Here is a 12,561-nt window from a genome sequence, read left to right as displayed (position 1 = left end):
TTAAATCCTGAGAATTACATAGATTAACATAAAGTAATCACCACAAGCATAATAACCGTAAAAGTTGTTAAAACATCAATTTTGTTATATAATTAGTGGTGTTTGTTAATCTTGTGAGGATTGTATTTAGAACGCAAATGGACGGTACGAAAAGACGGGAGAAATGACATCAGCAATAAGAGAGGAAATTTCTTTCTCCTTCTTAAGTGTGAAAATGGAAATTTCCTAATAAGATGATCTTGTGGCATTCAAAAACATTATCTCATGCCACAGGATTTTTAGCAGATGGAATTCTACAAACTTAAAAAAAAGTTGAATATTTTTTTCATTTTTCACCATTGAATTTTTGTTGGTACTCAATAGTTGTCCTTTCCAATTCCATGGATCAAACTCAAAATACATTTTTTTTTTTTCAGTTTGAATTTTTTCATAAAATCTAGAAGACTATAATGTTAAATTGACAATGTGATAATCCATATGGTGTTAACGACCCATTTTAAGATTGAATTGTGATAATATGAATTGCCAAGTGACCTACTCAATTGACTCCATGATGTGATAAGTTTGGGAATCGTAGATTTGTATGTCTTGGGATACACGATTGCACTTCCCTATATATAAAAAAAGTGTATAACAAGGCATACATATCTATTATTTCTGAACTTGTTCACAAGTTCACGTCATGGAGTCGATTGAGTATGCCAGCTGATGAGTCATCTGCACCGCATGTCAAACGGCTGTTGGATTTGCTCACTCCCTGTGAGCAAAAAAATCATTCAATCCCTGTGAGAGGCCAACTGGTGTCTAGCAGCCTTGAACTAAAATCGTATCCTTTTTTGAAAGGTAACCTAGCCACTATGCCCATGCAAAACTTGTCCGCCACGGCCTCAATTCTTGCCACACAAACACAAAAGAATCTTCTCTCTATTTGGTGCATTTAATGATAGATCTATTTAATAAGATCTGAGGTATGGGAGTGGGATTTTAACCTGAATCATGATGATCTGATCACCCCATGTGGCAAACTCAATCGACTATCTTGACGTGACAAGTTTGGGAATGGTAGATGTACACTCCTTGGGATATATGGCTGCACTTCCCTATTAAAAAGTGTATCTCAAGGGAATCGTGTATCCCGAGGAATGCAGATGTACGTTCTCAAAATTGTCATGTCAGGTAATCCTGACGATTGAGTCTGTCACGTGAGGTAGTCAGATTTTGACGACTCTTTTAACCCTCCTACCTAGCTAAATATATAATCCATACTCTAAAACTATATGCTTCAATAATTAATGTTTACACATGAGAGATCGAGCTCACTTAAAGTTGAAACTTTCACTCCCATTTTTATTTAACCATACAAAGCTTACAACGCCACAACACACGATCATGTGCTTATCAGCCCTTTATCTACAAAATGGTCCAACAAAAGAGTGAATTTTATTAACGTGCAAACAAAGTACTAGAAGGTCCCATTCCCTCTACTACGCAGCATTCTCAAGCCCTAGCCATTTGGCAAGATGAGCCCATGCCACATGTAATGGGTAGCTGCTGTGCCATTTGCTTCATCTGCTGACCCATTTGTCCTTCTGGCAACAGTGGCATTAGCTTCTCGATCACCTGACATAGGCACTCGTTATCCATCTTGTTTATCTCTGTGCAACACTCCTTCACCATGTCAGGCCCCGCCTCAAATGGGGGTACTAAGTACTTCACGCACTTGTCAAACTCAACATCTTTCATCTGCTCACCACATCTACCTTGCTTGCTAGTGTGGTCGTTTCTAATCTCAGTTGTGGTGGTGGTGATGATGGTTCGATAAATCGATGCCTCTGTTGCTAATGTCATCAGCACCACAAGTAAAGCAACTATGATTGGGACTCGAGCCATTCTAATTGTCTTCTCTTTTCTCTTTAATTTCTTCTCTTCTATGAATGAAGATAAAGAAGTGATGAGTGGGTATTTATATGGCATTTGAAGGTTTGCATGGGAAGTACGTGGAGAGAAGAAGAGGACACGTTGAAGTTCAGATGAAGTAATTTGCCTACATATAAGATTCTTTTATGTCAACGTGGTTGGCATTGGAGATGCCATATTGAACAAACTTTGTTTTGTTATGGATCTCATCTCTAAGATATTTTTAGTCTTGATTCAATAAAGCAACGGCTCTGATTTCACTATGTGAAAACTGGACAATTCGACGGCTTAGGACTGTCGAATTTCTCCCATTCTCTATTAATTTTACGGTTTCAACCTGTCGGAAGAAAATTTTGATGCCATGGTCTGTCGAATATAAGTTTTTTTTTTTTTTTTTTCACGTTGTGTTTGTTGTTAGGATCTACCCAATGACCAGTAATACACAATGTGAAAAAACTCCAAATTTGATGGTCCTGGGCTGTAAAATTTCATAAAATTTGGCAGTTCTAAGCTGTCAAATCTAGGAATATCTAAAATTTTGACGGTCCTAAACCGTCAAAATTCAATTTCTAAAATTTATGGGCCAATCAATATTTTCTGTCGAATTTTCCAATTCTCACTGAGTGATATGCACAATCCAATATGATATCCCGTTCCTATACATAGGAACAATGTCTAAATGGCACGTTTGAATTGGTGAAAAATCATATTGGGCTGTGTGAACAACTTAGCCCAAGGTGTTTTATACACCAACTAACGAGTGCCTCATAGACACTGTTCCTATTTAATTTATAGGTGTGGGATACCATATTGGATCTTAAGTCCTTGAAAAATATTAATATGAATGATTTTAAGAGAATAAGATGTATCATATTAAGATGCTAAGAAACATTATATCATTGTGAGTGTGGTTGGGGTGGAGAATGACATATTTAACATATACTTTTTTCAAGCTTCAACGCACAGTTGATCAAGATGACAGTTGGGATATTTTTTCTTTTTTTTTTTAAATGCAGATTTTCTAAAGATTAGTACTCATCTTATAGGGATTAACACTTTTCCTAGGGATACATTGTTTTATTCGGAAGCCTAAACATCCCAATGGTCAAGTGGAGAGGCTAAACCCGTTCAGTATACATCAATTAGTCTCTACTACATTTAGACTTTGAGTCGCGATCTAGAAAGGTGTCCCTTTTATATGGGAAAATATCTTATCTGTATGGCATTTTTTTTTATTGGAGACTAAACACATTGGGCTGCATGCATTACAGCTTAGTTAGGAGCCCAATGCACCTTAAACACCTGCCAAAATATCCCATGTAGACATTGTTCTCGATCCTAATCCTGACTCTTAGAATTATTGATGACTAGAAGGTGGCATGTGCAAACGTACATGTATTTGAAGGGAATTATTTATAAGTGACGCGATTGAGAACAATGTCCCATTCTTATAGACTAATTAAAGGACAATTTTAAAGATCACATAAAAAACAAAAAGGATATATTGTAATTTTGAAAAACTAATCAACTTGATTTTAGGAATATAAGATTGTAGTTTTCTTTGTTTTTGATCAAAATGAATTTGGTTATATTAATTTTAGAAGTCAAGATAGAGACAATTTTGACATCTAAAATTTTGGTGTCGAACCACTTCTACTTCGCCTTCTCTCATTATAATAGTAAAGATAAGGATATTTGACATTAAATGATACTAGTGATTGGTAATTAGAATTTTTATATAAGATTATTGCCTATATCTTAGTTGATGCAATCTTAATTTTAAATACCCAACAAGCTTCATGTAGTAAATGATCCAAGAATTTCAATAAAGTAAATTCAGTTTCTTCAATGCAAGTGTTGGGAAATGCTCAATATATGTATTTAAACACGATAGAAACTCGATGATTGGCAATGGATTCATATGTGATGGTAGACACTTAAGTAGTGTCAATTATTTCGACCCATAGAAATCTTTAACCTCCATTTCTCAAGAACATTACAAATGGACAAAAATGCAGTTAGAGTAATAAAAATCAAGTTGAAATCTCATTAAAGAAAGTTTCAATTAATCCACAAAAATCTCTTATCTCCACTTCCCAACAACTTAATATAGCCAACAAAGTAACCAAAATCATGTTCAAATTCATTAATTTTTTATTATTGTTTAAAGATAAGTCTAGTATAAGTTATTCAAATTGACCCAATTTGCAAACCTCATCAGCTGCCATTGCAGTGGGGTAGAACGATCAAAATCATCTCTATAACCTTAAATGAATGGTTCACTATGTAATAATGAAAAATTCCACAAATGAACTCTTGGTGGGTTCACTCAAGACTAAAACTAATATCTTGGGTTTATTCTATTTGATTGGGTGTTCGAAATTTGGTCATCTGATTTATCGAAACATATATAGATTTACGTGCAACATTACTAATATCATCTCAAAAGGGTTTGGATTAGGAAACTTTACAATATATAAAAAAGTAATGCCTAAAATAAAATTCTGGGTTTGGTTGATTCTTGGATTATGTGTGCCACGTTGTTTGTTTGGAAGAGCATAGAGTTGGATAACTATCTAACTCCCTGAAGTACAGGATCTAGCCAATTGTCCCACTATTCGCATTACGATCTAGCCTGTTCTCTTCGACAGAGCTCTCTCTCTCTCTCTCTCTCTCTCTCTCTCTCCAGTTACAGTTGACGAAGAACAGCAACAACCAGGTCAGTAAACCCTAATGCTTCTGAGAAAACCCTTTATTTTCTTCCGCAATTTCTCCACTTTAACAACTTCTCTCAAATGGCGAAACCAAATTAAACAAAACCAACTCATCTCCCAAGTTTCCTCTGTTCTCTTACAGAGACGCGATTGGAATCCACAAATCCAAAAACTCAACCTTTCTCACAAACTAACCCCAAATATCTTTATCCAAATTCTACGTCACACCGAAGAAAACCCTGAAATCTCTTTAAATTTCTTCAATTGGGCAAAAACAAACCTAGGGTTTAAACCTGATCTCAAATCCCAATACAAAATTATCCAAATTTTGGTCAATTCTGGGCAATTACAACTTGCTAGACCTCTTTTTGATTCTGTAATTCAATCCGAACCGGCGTCTGTGGTTCTCGATTCCATGATTGAAGCCTGCAACGGTAGAGATTCTCAATCTCTTATTTGTAGATTTGTTCTAGAACACTATTCGAATAAGGGTTTGGTTTCTGAAGGTTTAGAGATATTTAAGAAAGTTAGGGTTTATGGATATTTGCCTTCAATTCATAGCTGCAATGTGTTGCTTGATGCATTGCAAATAAAGGGTGAGATTAGATTGGCTTGGTGTTTTTTTGCTTCCATTGTTCGTTACGGGGTGCTGTTGGATTCGTTTACGTGGTCTTTGGTTGCTCGGCTTCTTTGTAAAGAAGGGAAGCTCGAGAATACTGTAAGGTTGTTGAATTCTGGTGTTTATAATGCTGTAATTTATAATCTAATTATTGAATGTTACTGTAAAAAGGGGTTTTTTACGACTGCAGTCAATCTCTTGAAAGAGATGTGTTGTAAGAATATGACTCCTGGTTTGCGTATTTATAGTTTGATTCTTGATGAGGCATATAGATTTGGAGATGTTGGAGTTGTTCAAATGATAACAAAAGAGATGGTTTCAAAGGAATTGCTTCCAACTAGTCCTTCTTTGGATTACAATCCAATTATTCATAAGCTTTGTGAATTGGGAAGAACTTATGTGGCGAAAATGTTTTTTGAGAGAGCCCAGATTGAGAAAAGTGGATTACAAAATTCTTCGTATGGGTGTATGTTGAGGGCATTGTGTAAGAAAGGAAGAGTGAAGGAAGCGGTCGAATTGTACAAGATGATCTTAGAAAGGGGTGTTACTGTTAATCGTGATTGTTATTGTGCACTTACGGATATTATTTGTAAGGAAGAACCATCTGAGGAAATAGATAACTTGTTAAAAGATATGATTGTGAAGGGATTTATGCCTCGTAATTCAGATCTTTCAAGATTTGTAGAAGCTCAATGTAGACAATGTAAATGGAAAGAAGCAGAGGGTCTTTTGAATTTGATTTTGGAGAAAGGGTTTGTGCCAGATTCCTTCTGTTGTTGTTCATTGATAGAGCACTACTGTGGTAATAAGCAGATTGGTTCGGCGATTGCATTACATGATAAGCTGGAAAAACTCGGAGGAAGTTTGGATGCAACAACTTATACTACACTTCTTGTTGGGCTCTTTAAAGAAAGAAATATTGAAGAAGCAATTCGGTTGTTTGATTATATGAGAAGACGAAATGTAGTGAGTAGTAGTAGTTTTTCGATTATGATAACGGGGCTTTGTTGTGATAAGGAGATGAGAAAAGCCATGAAGATTCATGATGAAATGATGAAGATGGGACTCAAACCTAATGAAGCCACTTACAAGCGCCTTATAACAAGATTTTTGTAAATAAATGCTCGTAAGTTCGTTGAGAAAATTGAAGTTGGGGGCAAGTTTGGATGTGGAAGGTGATGTAAGAAGTGCACTGATGAAACTTCTTCTGGGGGAAAAGAAGGCAACATTATCCAGAATCAATCACTGTGGCCATCGGAATAAAGCGTTTGTCAATATTTGTTCTATGCAGGTTCTTAGGACCTACAATGATGCTGGCAACCTTTAATCTCCAAAGGCAGACCCCCCATTCTGGCTATTTGATGGTCTAATGCACGAGGGAACCGAAAGTAACTATATATGACCTATTTTTTATTTTTTTTTTCTTTTTTGGTCTTTTTGAATTTGTAAGGATATAATGTGATTTATGTGGAAAGGATTGGGTAACGATTTCAATCATGATATTCTGAATTTCGTTTCATTCAAACAAAGAATCAAACCAAACCAACGGCTTTGGACTGGTCTGTTTAGAATAAGTTGCATTCTGGGTTAAGAAAATGTAGAACTCATCAATTTGGTTTGGTTCTCAGTTCACAGTTTGTATAGAGCCAAACTATAAAGAGAGTCGAATCATTATCAAATAAATAAGTAAAGCTCAAAACTCCCAAATTTATTTCTTCTATTTTGCTTACTTCTTTTTAAGAGTTAAAGACATAAATTAATGACTTTTATTTATTTATTATAGATTACTGACTTATTATAAGAAATTTCATGTTTAACATTTATTTTTTCATTAAAAATATGTTGCTTCCAAACAGTTATATAAGATATTGGCAACCCATTGGTTTGATTTGGTTTTATGAGCAATTTAGTTCGGTTCTAGATCTTATTTAGTGTAATCAACCTATGTACGTTTGCTTTTGATTTGATCCCAAACCAAATCGAACCAAGTTGTAGATCCAACAAGTTTGACCCAAAAATGAAATATTAAGTAAGTTTTTTTTTTTATTTCTTCCAAAAATCAAACATCTTAGACTTCTCTTGTAATTTTTTTGTACCTTGAAGATTCTATCTACTTAACTTTCAAGAACAAAAAAATTTTACATTATCTTCCATCTTTAGAAGCTATCTACTTCTTCAAGATTCACAACTAACAAAAAAGATGGGATTTCTTAAGTAAAAGATAATGAAACTTTATAACAGGTTTGAAGATGATAACATGTAAGTCGTTTTCCATTAATTTATTAGAAAATGAAAAAACTTAGATAGAGGGGGCATCTCTTTAACTCTAAAACTCAAAGGTATATTACAATTCATCATACCATGGAGGGGTGTACGTAAAAATTAAGATTGGCCCCTTTACAAACCCGTTTTTTCAACCTTTAAAAATACAGGGTCTGCTCGATGTCCACCAGTTGTTATTTCATTTGACCCAACCCATGAAAGCTATTGGGTCAGTCCAACCCGATCCAATCTGGGTTTTTAAGACTAAAACTTTGCTTGCACCCTTACTTCGATTTCATATAAATAAAGTGGATCCAACTGTCTTGTCTTCCCTTTTGACAAAAATATATAAATACCAAGTTTTTTTATAAAAAGTTTGAAACATTGCTTTTGATTTTATTTATTTTTATTGCGGAACCTTTGTTCTCTGTCCATCAAGCAAAGGAAATAAGGAACCAAAAAAGGTTAATATTCCTTACTTTCGGTTGTGTGAGCAGTGGAGACGCACTAAGGATCATATAAGAAACCACTTATATCCAGCGTTCCCGTTACGCCACATTCTCCCCACTATCTACGACTCTCGTAACTTTTTAAAATGGAACATTTTTTAATGAATAATGTTGAAGCGATCTCAAGTTTGTACTTCATATCGCACATTTTAATGTGAAAGTCTGTGAGAATCATAGGTGCTTTTCTATTGAATAGGTGCTAGAGTGACCTCAAGATTGTACTTCATGTCGAACTTTTCTGATGTGGAAGTGTGAAGGAATTTCAAATGCTTTTTCACTAGTATCTAGATGAAAACAGCTATAGTTCCTACACATTTTCTTTCAGGAAAGTGGTTTATGAGGGCCGCTATAATATCATTGTGTCACCTTTGTGTCTCCATTAGTGTCACCCCGGCACGACTTTTATTCTTTTTTAAGACTTTTAGACGTTTATCTATCTATATCTATATTTCTACAATATTTCAAGAGTTGGGCGCCCTGTTTTTTAGTAGTTCAAAATTCCGATTCTTTGCTTACAAACACAGCAGTGATGGTTCTTTCGGCGAACATGAAAAAATTACAATACTACCCTCATTTTCTTCAACAACGTAAATACCCATAATAAAGTATTTTAGGTGGATATAAACTTGATTTATAATAAGAGCTGTTATAACGGTAACACCAAATACCAAGTTATAATATTTTCTATTGGAAAGATAACCTCTATATTTAGGATGGGCATGAAAAGGGTATTTTTGGAAAATCTGGGATTTGATGGTTCGGACTTGAGATTTATTTAAAGGAAAAATTATTTAATGAACCTTGACGGAGGGATTTCTTTTCAATTGTCGAGATTGACCATTCAAATTATTAAGATCGACCATTTGTAATTTTAAGAAATAACACATGATCTAACAGTGTAAGCAAGCATCCACGGATAGAGGTTTTATATGTATCCCAATAATATATCTTAATGATACTTCAAGAAAAAATTTCAACCGTTGGTTAGGATTGTGTGTTATTTCTTGAGTAATATTTCGTTAAGTCAATGGACCCTAATATTATATGTATATAAGAGTCATTATAAATTTATAATGGTGAGGTGATGTAATAGTTCTATCCAAAATATTGGCTATGAGAGGTAAGTTAATTTGGTAACGGTGTTTTACAAAAATGATCGAGTATTTTGCCAAAATTATTGAATCAAATATTTTCTTTCTATAATTAAATTTTTTTCATCTATCCAATTTCATACTTATTTATTTTTACAAAGCAATTTTGTATTGTACAACTGATCAAAAATAAATAAATTATGCATTGTGCTATATTTGATATTTACTTCTTTGCCCTTCCCATGGACTTAAATTCAACTCAAGTGAATTGATATCTGCTTTTGTAAAAAGAAAATTACAAAAATGGGTTTATGGCCATTTTCATAAATATTTTTAAAAAAATCAGGTTCACTCATTTAAGAAAAATATATAGCTATTTTAGAAATCTCACCCCCCCCCTCTCTTATTTGCCTATTCAATGGGCTGTGTTTTCATACATATATTCTCAAATTTGTCAAACTTTATCTCAAGATTTAAAATAATTTTCTTACATCAAGTTGCCTTGAACATTTTACTTTTAAGACTGTTAGGTGCATATGGGCAGAATTGTCATTAAAGCCAAAGCAAGGTCTCTCTCTCTCAAATCTCTTTATAATGAGCTTGGCTATATTACTTCTTGTATGGTGAGGGTATGGAAGAATAGATAGATAGATAGAAAGAAAGACAGAGAAAATGGAAGAACAGGTTGAAATGGTTGGGAAGGCTTTTGTAGATCATTACTACCACCTATTTGATACCAATCGTTCTTCTCTCTCCTCTCTCTACCAACCATCTTCTATGCTCTCCTTTGAAGGTCAGAAAATACAGGGTGGTGAAGATATAACTCTTAAGCTAACTCAGTTACCATTCGATCAATGTCAACACACAATCACAACCATTGATTGTCAACCTTCTTTCACTGGTGCCATCCTTGTCTTTGTTAGTGGTAACCTTCTATTGGCTGGTGAAGAACACCAGCTCAGGTTTAGTCAGGTTAGCCTCTCTCTCTCACTATCTATTCGATTTGATGAGTCTTCTTTGTCAAAATATAACATAAATGTAATTCATGTTGGCATAAACCATCTTATACAAATAATTGTATCTATATAAGCTGAAAATCCCAACCATTCAAAGGATTCTATACTTAATTTGATCAATCAAAATTGGTGGTCAGCTACATATAAAATGCTTCTTGATCGAACGATTAATTTTTTTTTCATATTGAACTTCTTTTAAGATTTAGCTATCATAACGAGGAGATCTATTTATTGATATTAGAGTACATAATTTAGAAATCTATTCTAGGGATGTAAATGAATCAGGTCGGGACTAAATGAATTAGGTCTGTATCAGATCAAATATGATTTGATATAGGAAATTAAGTTAAACTTCATATATTTAAACAAAATATAATATAAATTACATATTTTCTAACATTTTCTCAAGTGGAACTCTATCGGATTGGGACATGGTTAATCCATAACAAATCCAATAGTTTATAAAATCAGATCCTTATTGAAACCCAAACCCTCAATTTAGATCTGATTTAAAAGATGAAACCATAGAGTAAATTAAGTAATTAATCAAATTGTGCAAAGAATGGCTACTTTTTCACCAAAAACTTATAGTCGAAGATGAAGATTTCTATTTAAAAAAAAAAAAAAGGAAAAAAAGATCATGTCTGGGGTGTCCAAAATGCTCAAGAAAGCTTAAACAGCCATACCAACTTATTGGGTCACAGTTCACTCCTCCAAGAACCTGAGGTCTACGTTTAAATAATGGTCGATTTTAAGTTTTAAGGTTCAAATCATGGTTTGCAGTTGCTAGACCGACAATAATGAAAAATGGAAAATTTTTTGAGTAGAAGTACGTAAAAATATGAAAATGATTAAAACAACATAATCAAAAGGAATATAATTTTCTATTAAAAACTTGGTTCACATTAAATATAATTTTCTACAAAAAGAATAACTTTATGGACAGTAGTGGAATATCGAATTATTGAATTTCTTAAATTTAGCCAATTATTCAATAATTGCTCTGTGAATGGGATCCAGAATTGATGGACTAATTAAGATCTTGATTTGTGATGTTGCAGATGTTTCATTTGATTCCCCTACAAGGAGGCTATTTTGTCCAAAATGACATATTTCGCCTCAACTATGGTTGATTTGTACTCCTTCAATCCCTTGTTGTAACCTATGTCATCTGTTTTTTAGTTCATGTTTGGAAATAAAGAATAAGGTTGTTCTCTTTATTGATCTTTGATCCTTATTGAAATGAGAATAATAGGTGGTGTTTATCAGCAACTTTTTCATCAATTCAGACCATTTGAATGTAGGAATGTAACCACATTTAACATACAATCAAGATTGATGGTATGTCTTGATGTTCGATGAGTACATATCCCAAGACTAGCTACATATATCCCGAGGAAGGATATGCATCTCCCACCCAAGATTCTGTTGAGTGTATATTTTCCTCAACTCTCGGTTGTGTCAACCCCCATGATCCTCTTATATTAATAGTTCTCCCCTTCTTCAACAGATCGGTCTTTTGGAGTAGTTTGTTGGTTAACAGATTCTATATGGCACAATTTTAATGGGAAAGTCTTGGTGTCAAATTTTCTCATCGACGGACTTGAGTCAAGCTTTGTTGAGGCCAAACCCAATCTTAGAGGACCTTAATAGGCCAACCCTAGCCATTCCCATATGCGCCCATATCTTGTTTGCTGGCCTGATTGAATGTATTTGTTATTTAAATTCTAATATTTTAACATTCACTCCATTTCCAATAAGTGAAGAATCACAAAAAACCTTCTCAAACCAAAAAAAACTACAAAATATAATCAATTTTAAAGAAATCAACTTTTGCTGAAAATTGCATTCCTTGTACGGCAAGCAAAATTTTGAAATTAAGTCCACTCCTTAATTTATCATCCTCAAATTGGTGATAGTGCCGAACCCACTCTTACTCTCTTAGAACCCAAGAGAGGGGACTCATCTACTTCTATGCCGGGTGGGTTAGGTCTGAGAACTATTAAATCTTTCCCTAGCCCAGATTTTATGGGCTTATGCATTGCAAACTTGACACAATCATGTGGGCCAAAGATCAAGGTCCTAAGCCTTCTTTTCCAGCAAGATTAGGTCATATTAGTGAGTTGGGCCGGGATGTTTTCGGTTGGGTCATTTTGGGGTGAAATAGTATTGGGCCGGGCAACAAGCACAATCTCAGAGTCCGATTGTAGCGGGAGTGGGACAAATGGGCATGTAATTAGTTGAAAATATAAGGGTGTCTCAAAGTTCTGTGAGGGCAATTGCCCCCACTAGTTCCACCCCTGATTTTGGACTTTGTTGACAAAGTAGATCTTTTATCCCAAACAAAATCGAGTTTGACTTTGATTGAAGCGAGCAGCGCACTCCAAAATTTTGAAGGGACCCTCTTCGAACTACGATAATTTTTATATTTAA

At 34.3% G+C, this 12,561-nt stretch overlaps 3 protein-coding genes across 3 annotated transcripts; 2 read left to right on the top strand and 1 right to left on the bottom strand.

Moving 5' to 3' along the window:
* Positions 1-1,497: 1,497 nt before the first annotated feature.
* Positions 1,498-1,890, bottom strand: LOC147392012 (2S seed storage albumin protein-like). The gene has a single exon (XM_086459133.1). It carries the CDS (start codon positions 1,888-1,890, stop codon positions 1,498-1,500), a length of 393 nt encoding a protein of 130 aa, XP_086315259.1.
* A 3,156-nt stretch (positions 1,891-5,046) lies between these two features.
* On the top strand, positions 5,047-6,366 carry LOC147392011 (Tetratricopeptide repeat (TPR)-like superfamily protein). The gene has a single exon (XM_086459132.1). It carries the CDS (start codon positions 5,047-5,049, stop codon positions 6,364-6,366), a length of 1,320 nt encoding a protein of 439 aa, XP_086315258.1.
* Positions 6,367-9,721: 3,355 nt separating this feature from the next.
* LOC147392010 (nuclear transport factor 2A-like) lies at positions 9,722-11,348 on the top strand. The gene is made up of 2 exons (XM_086457265.1): positions 9,722-10,084; positions 11,190-11,348. The coding sequence occupies exons 1-2, from the start codon at positions 9,785-9,787 to the stop codon at positions 11,259-11,261; spliced, it is 372 nt and encodes a 123-aa protein (XP_086313391.1). The 5' UTR covers positions 9,722-9,784; the 3' UTR covers positions 11,262-11,348.
* The last annotated feature ends 1,213 nt before the right edge of the window (positions 11,349-12,561 follow it).

This window comes from Akebia trifoliata, chromosome 11 (genome assembly GCF_017979445.1).
Source record: "Akebia trifoliata isolate Shusen 1 chromosome 11, ASM1797944v1, whole genome shotgun sequence".
Taxonomy (NCBI): Eukaryota; Viridiplantae; Streptophyta; class Magnoliopsida; order Ranunculales; family Lardizabalaceae; genus Akebia; species Akebia trifoliata.
This window is presented reverse-complemented; position numbering and strand designations above follow the sequence as displayed.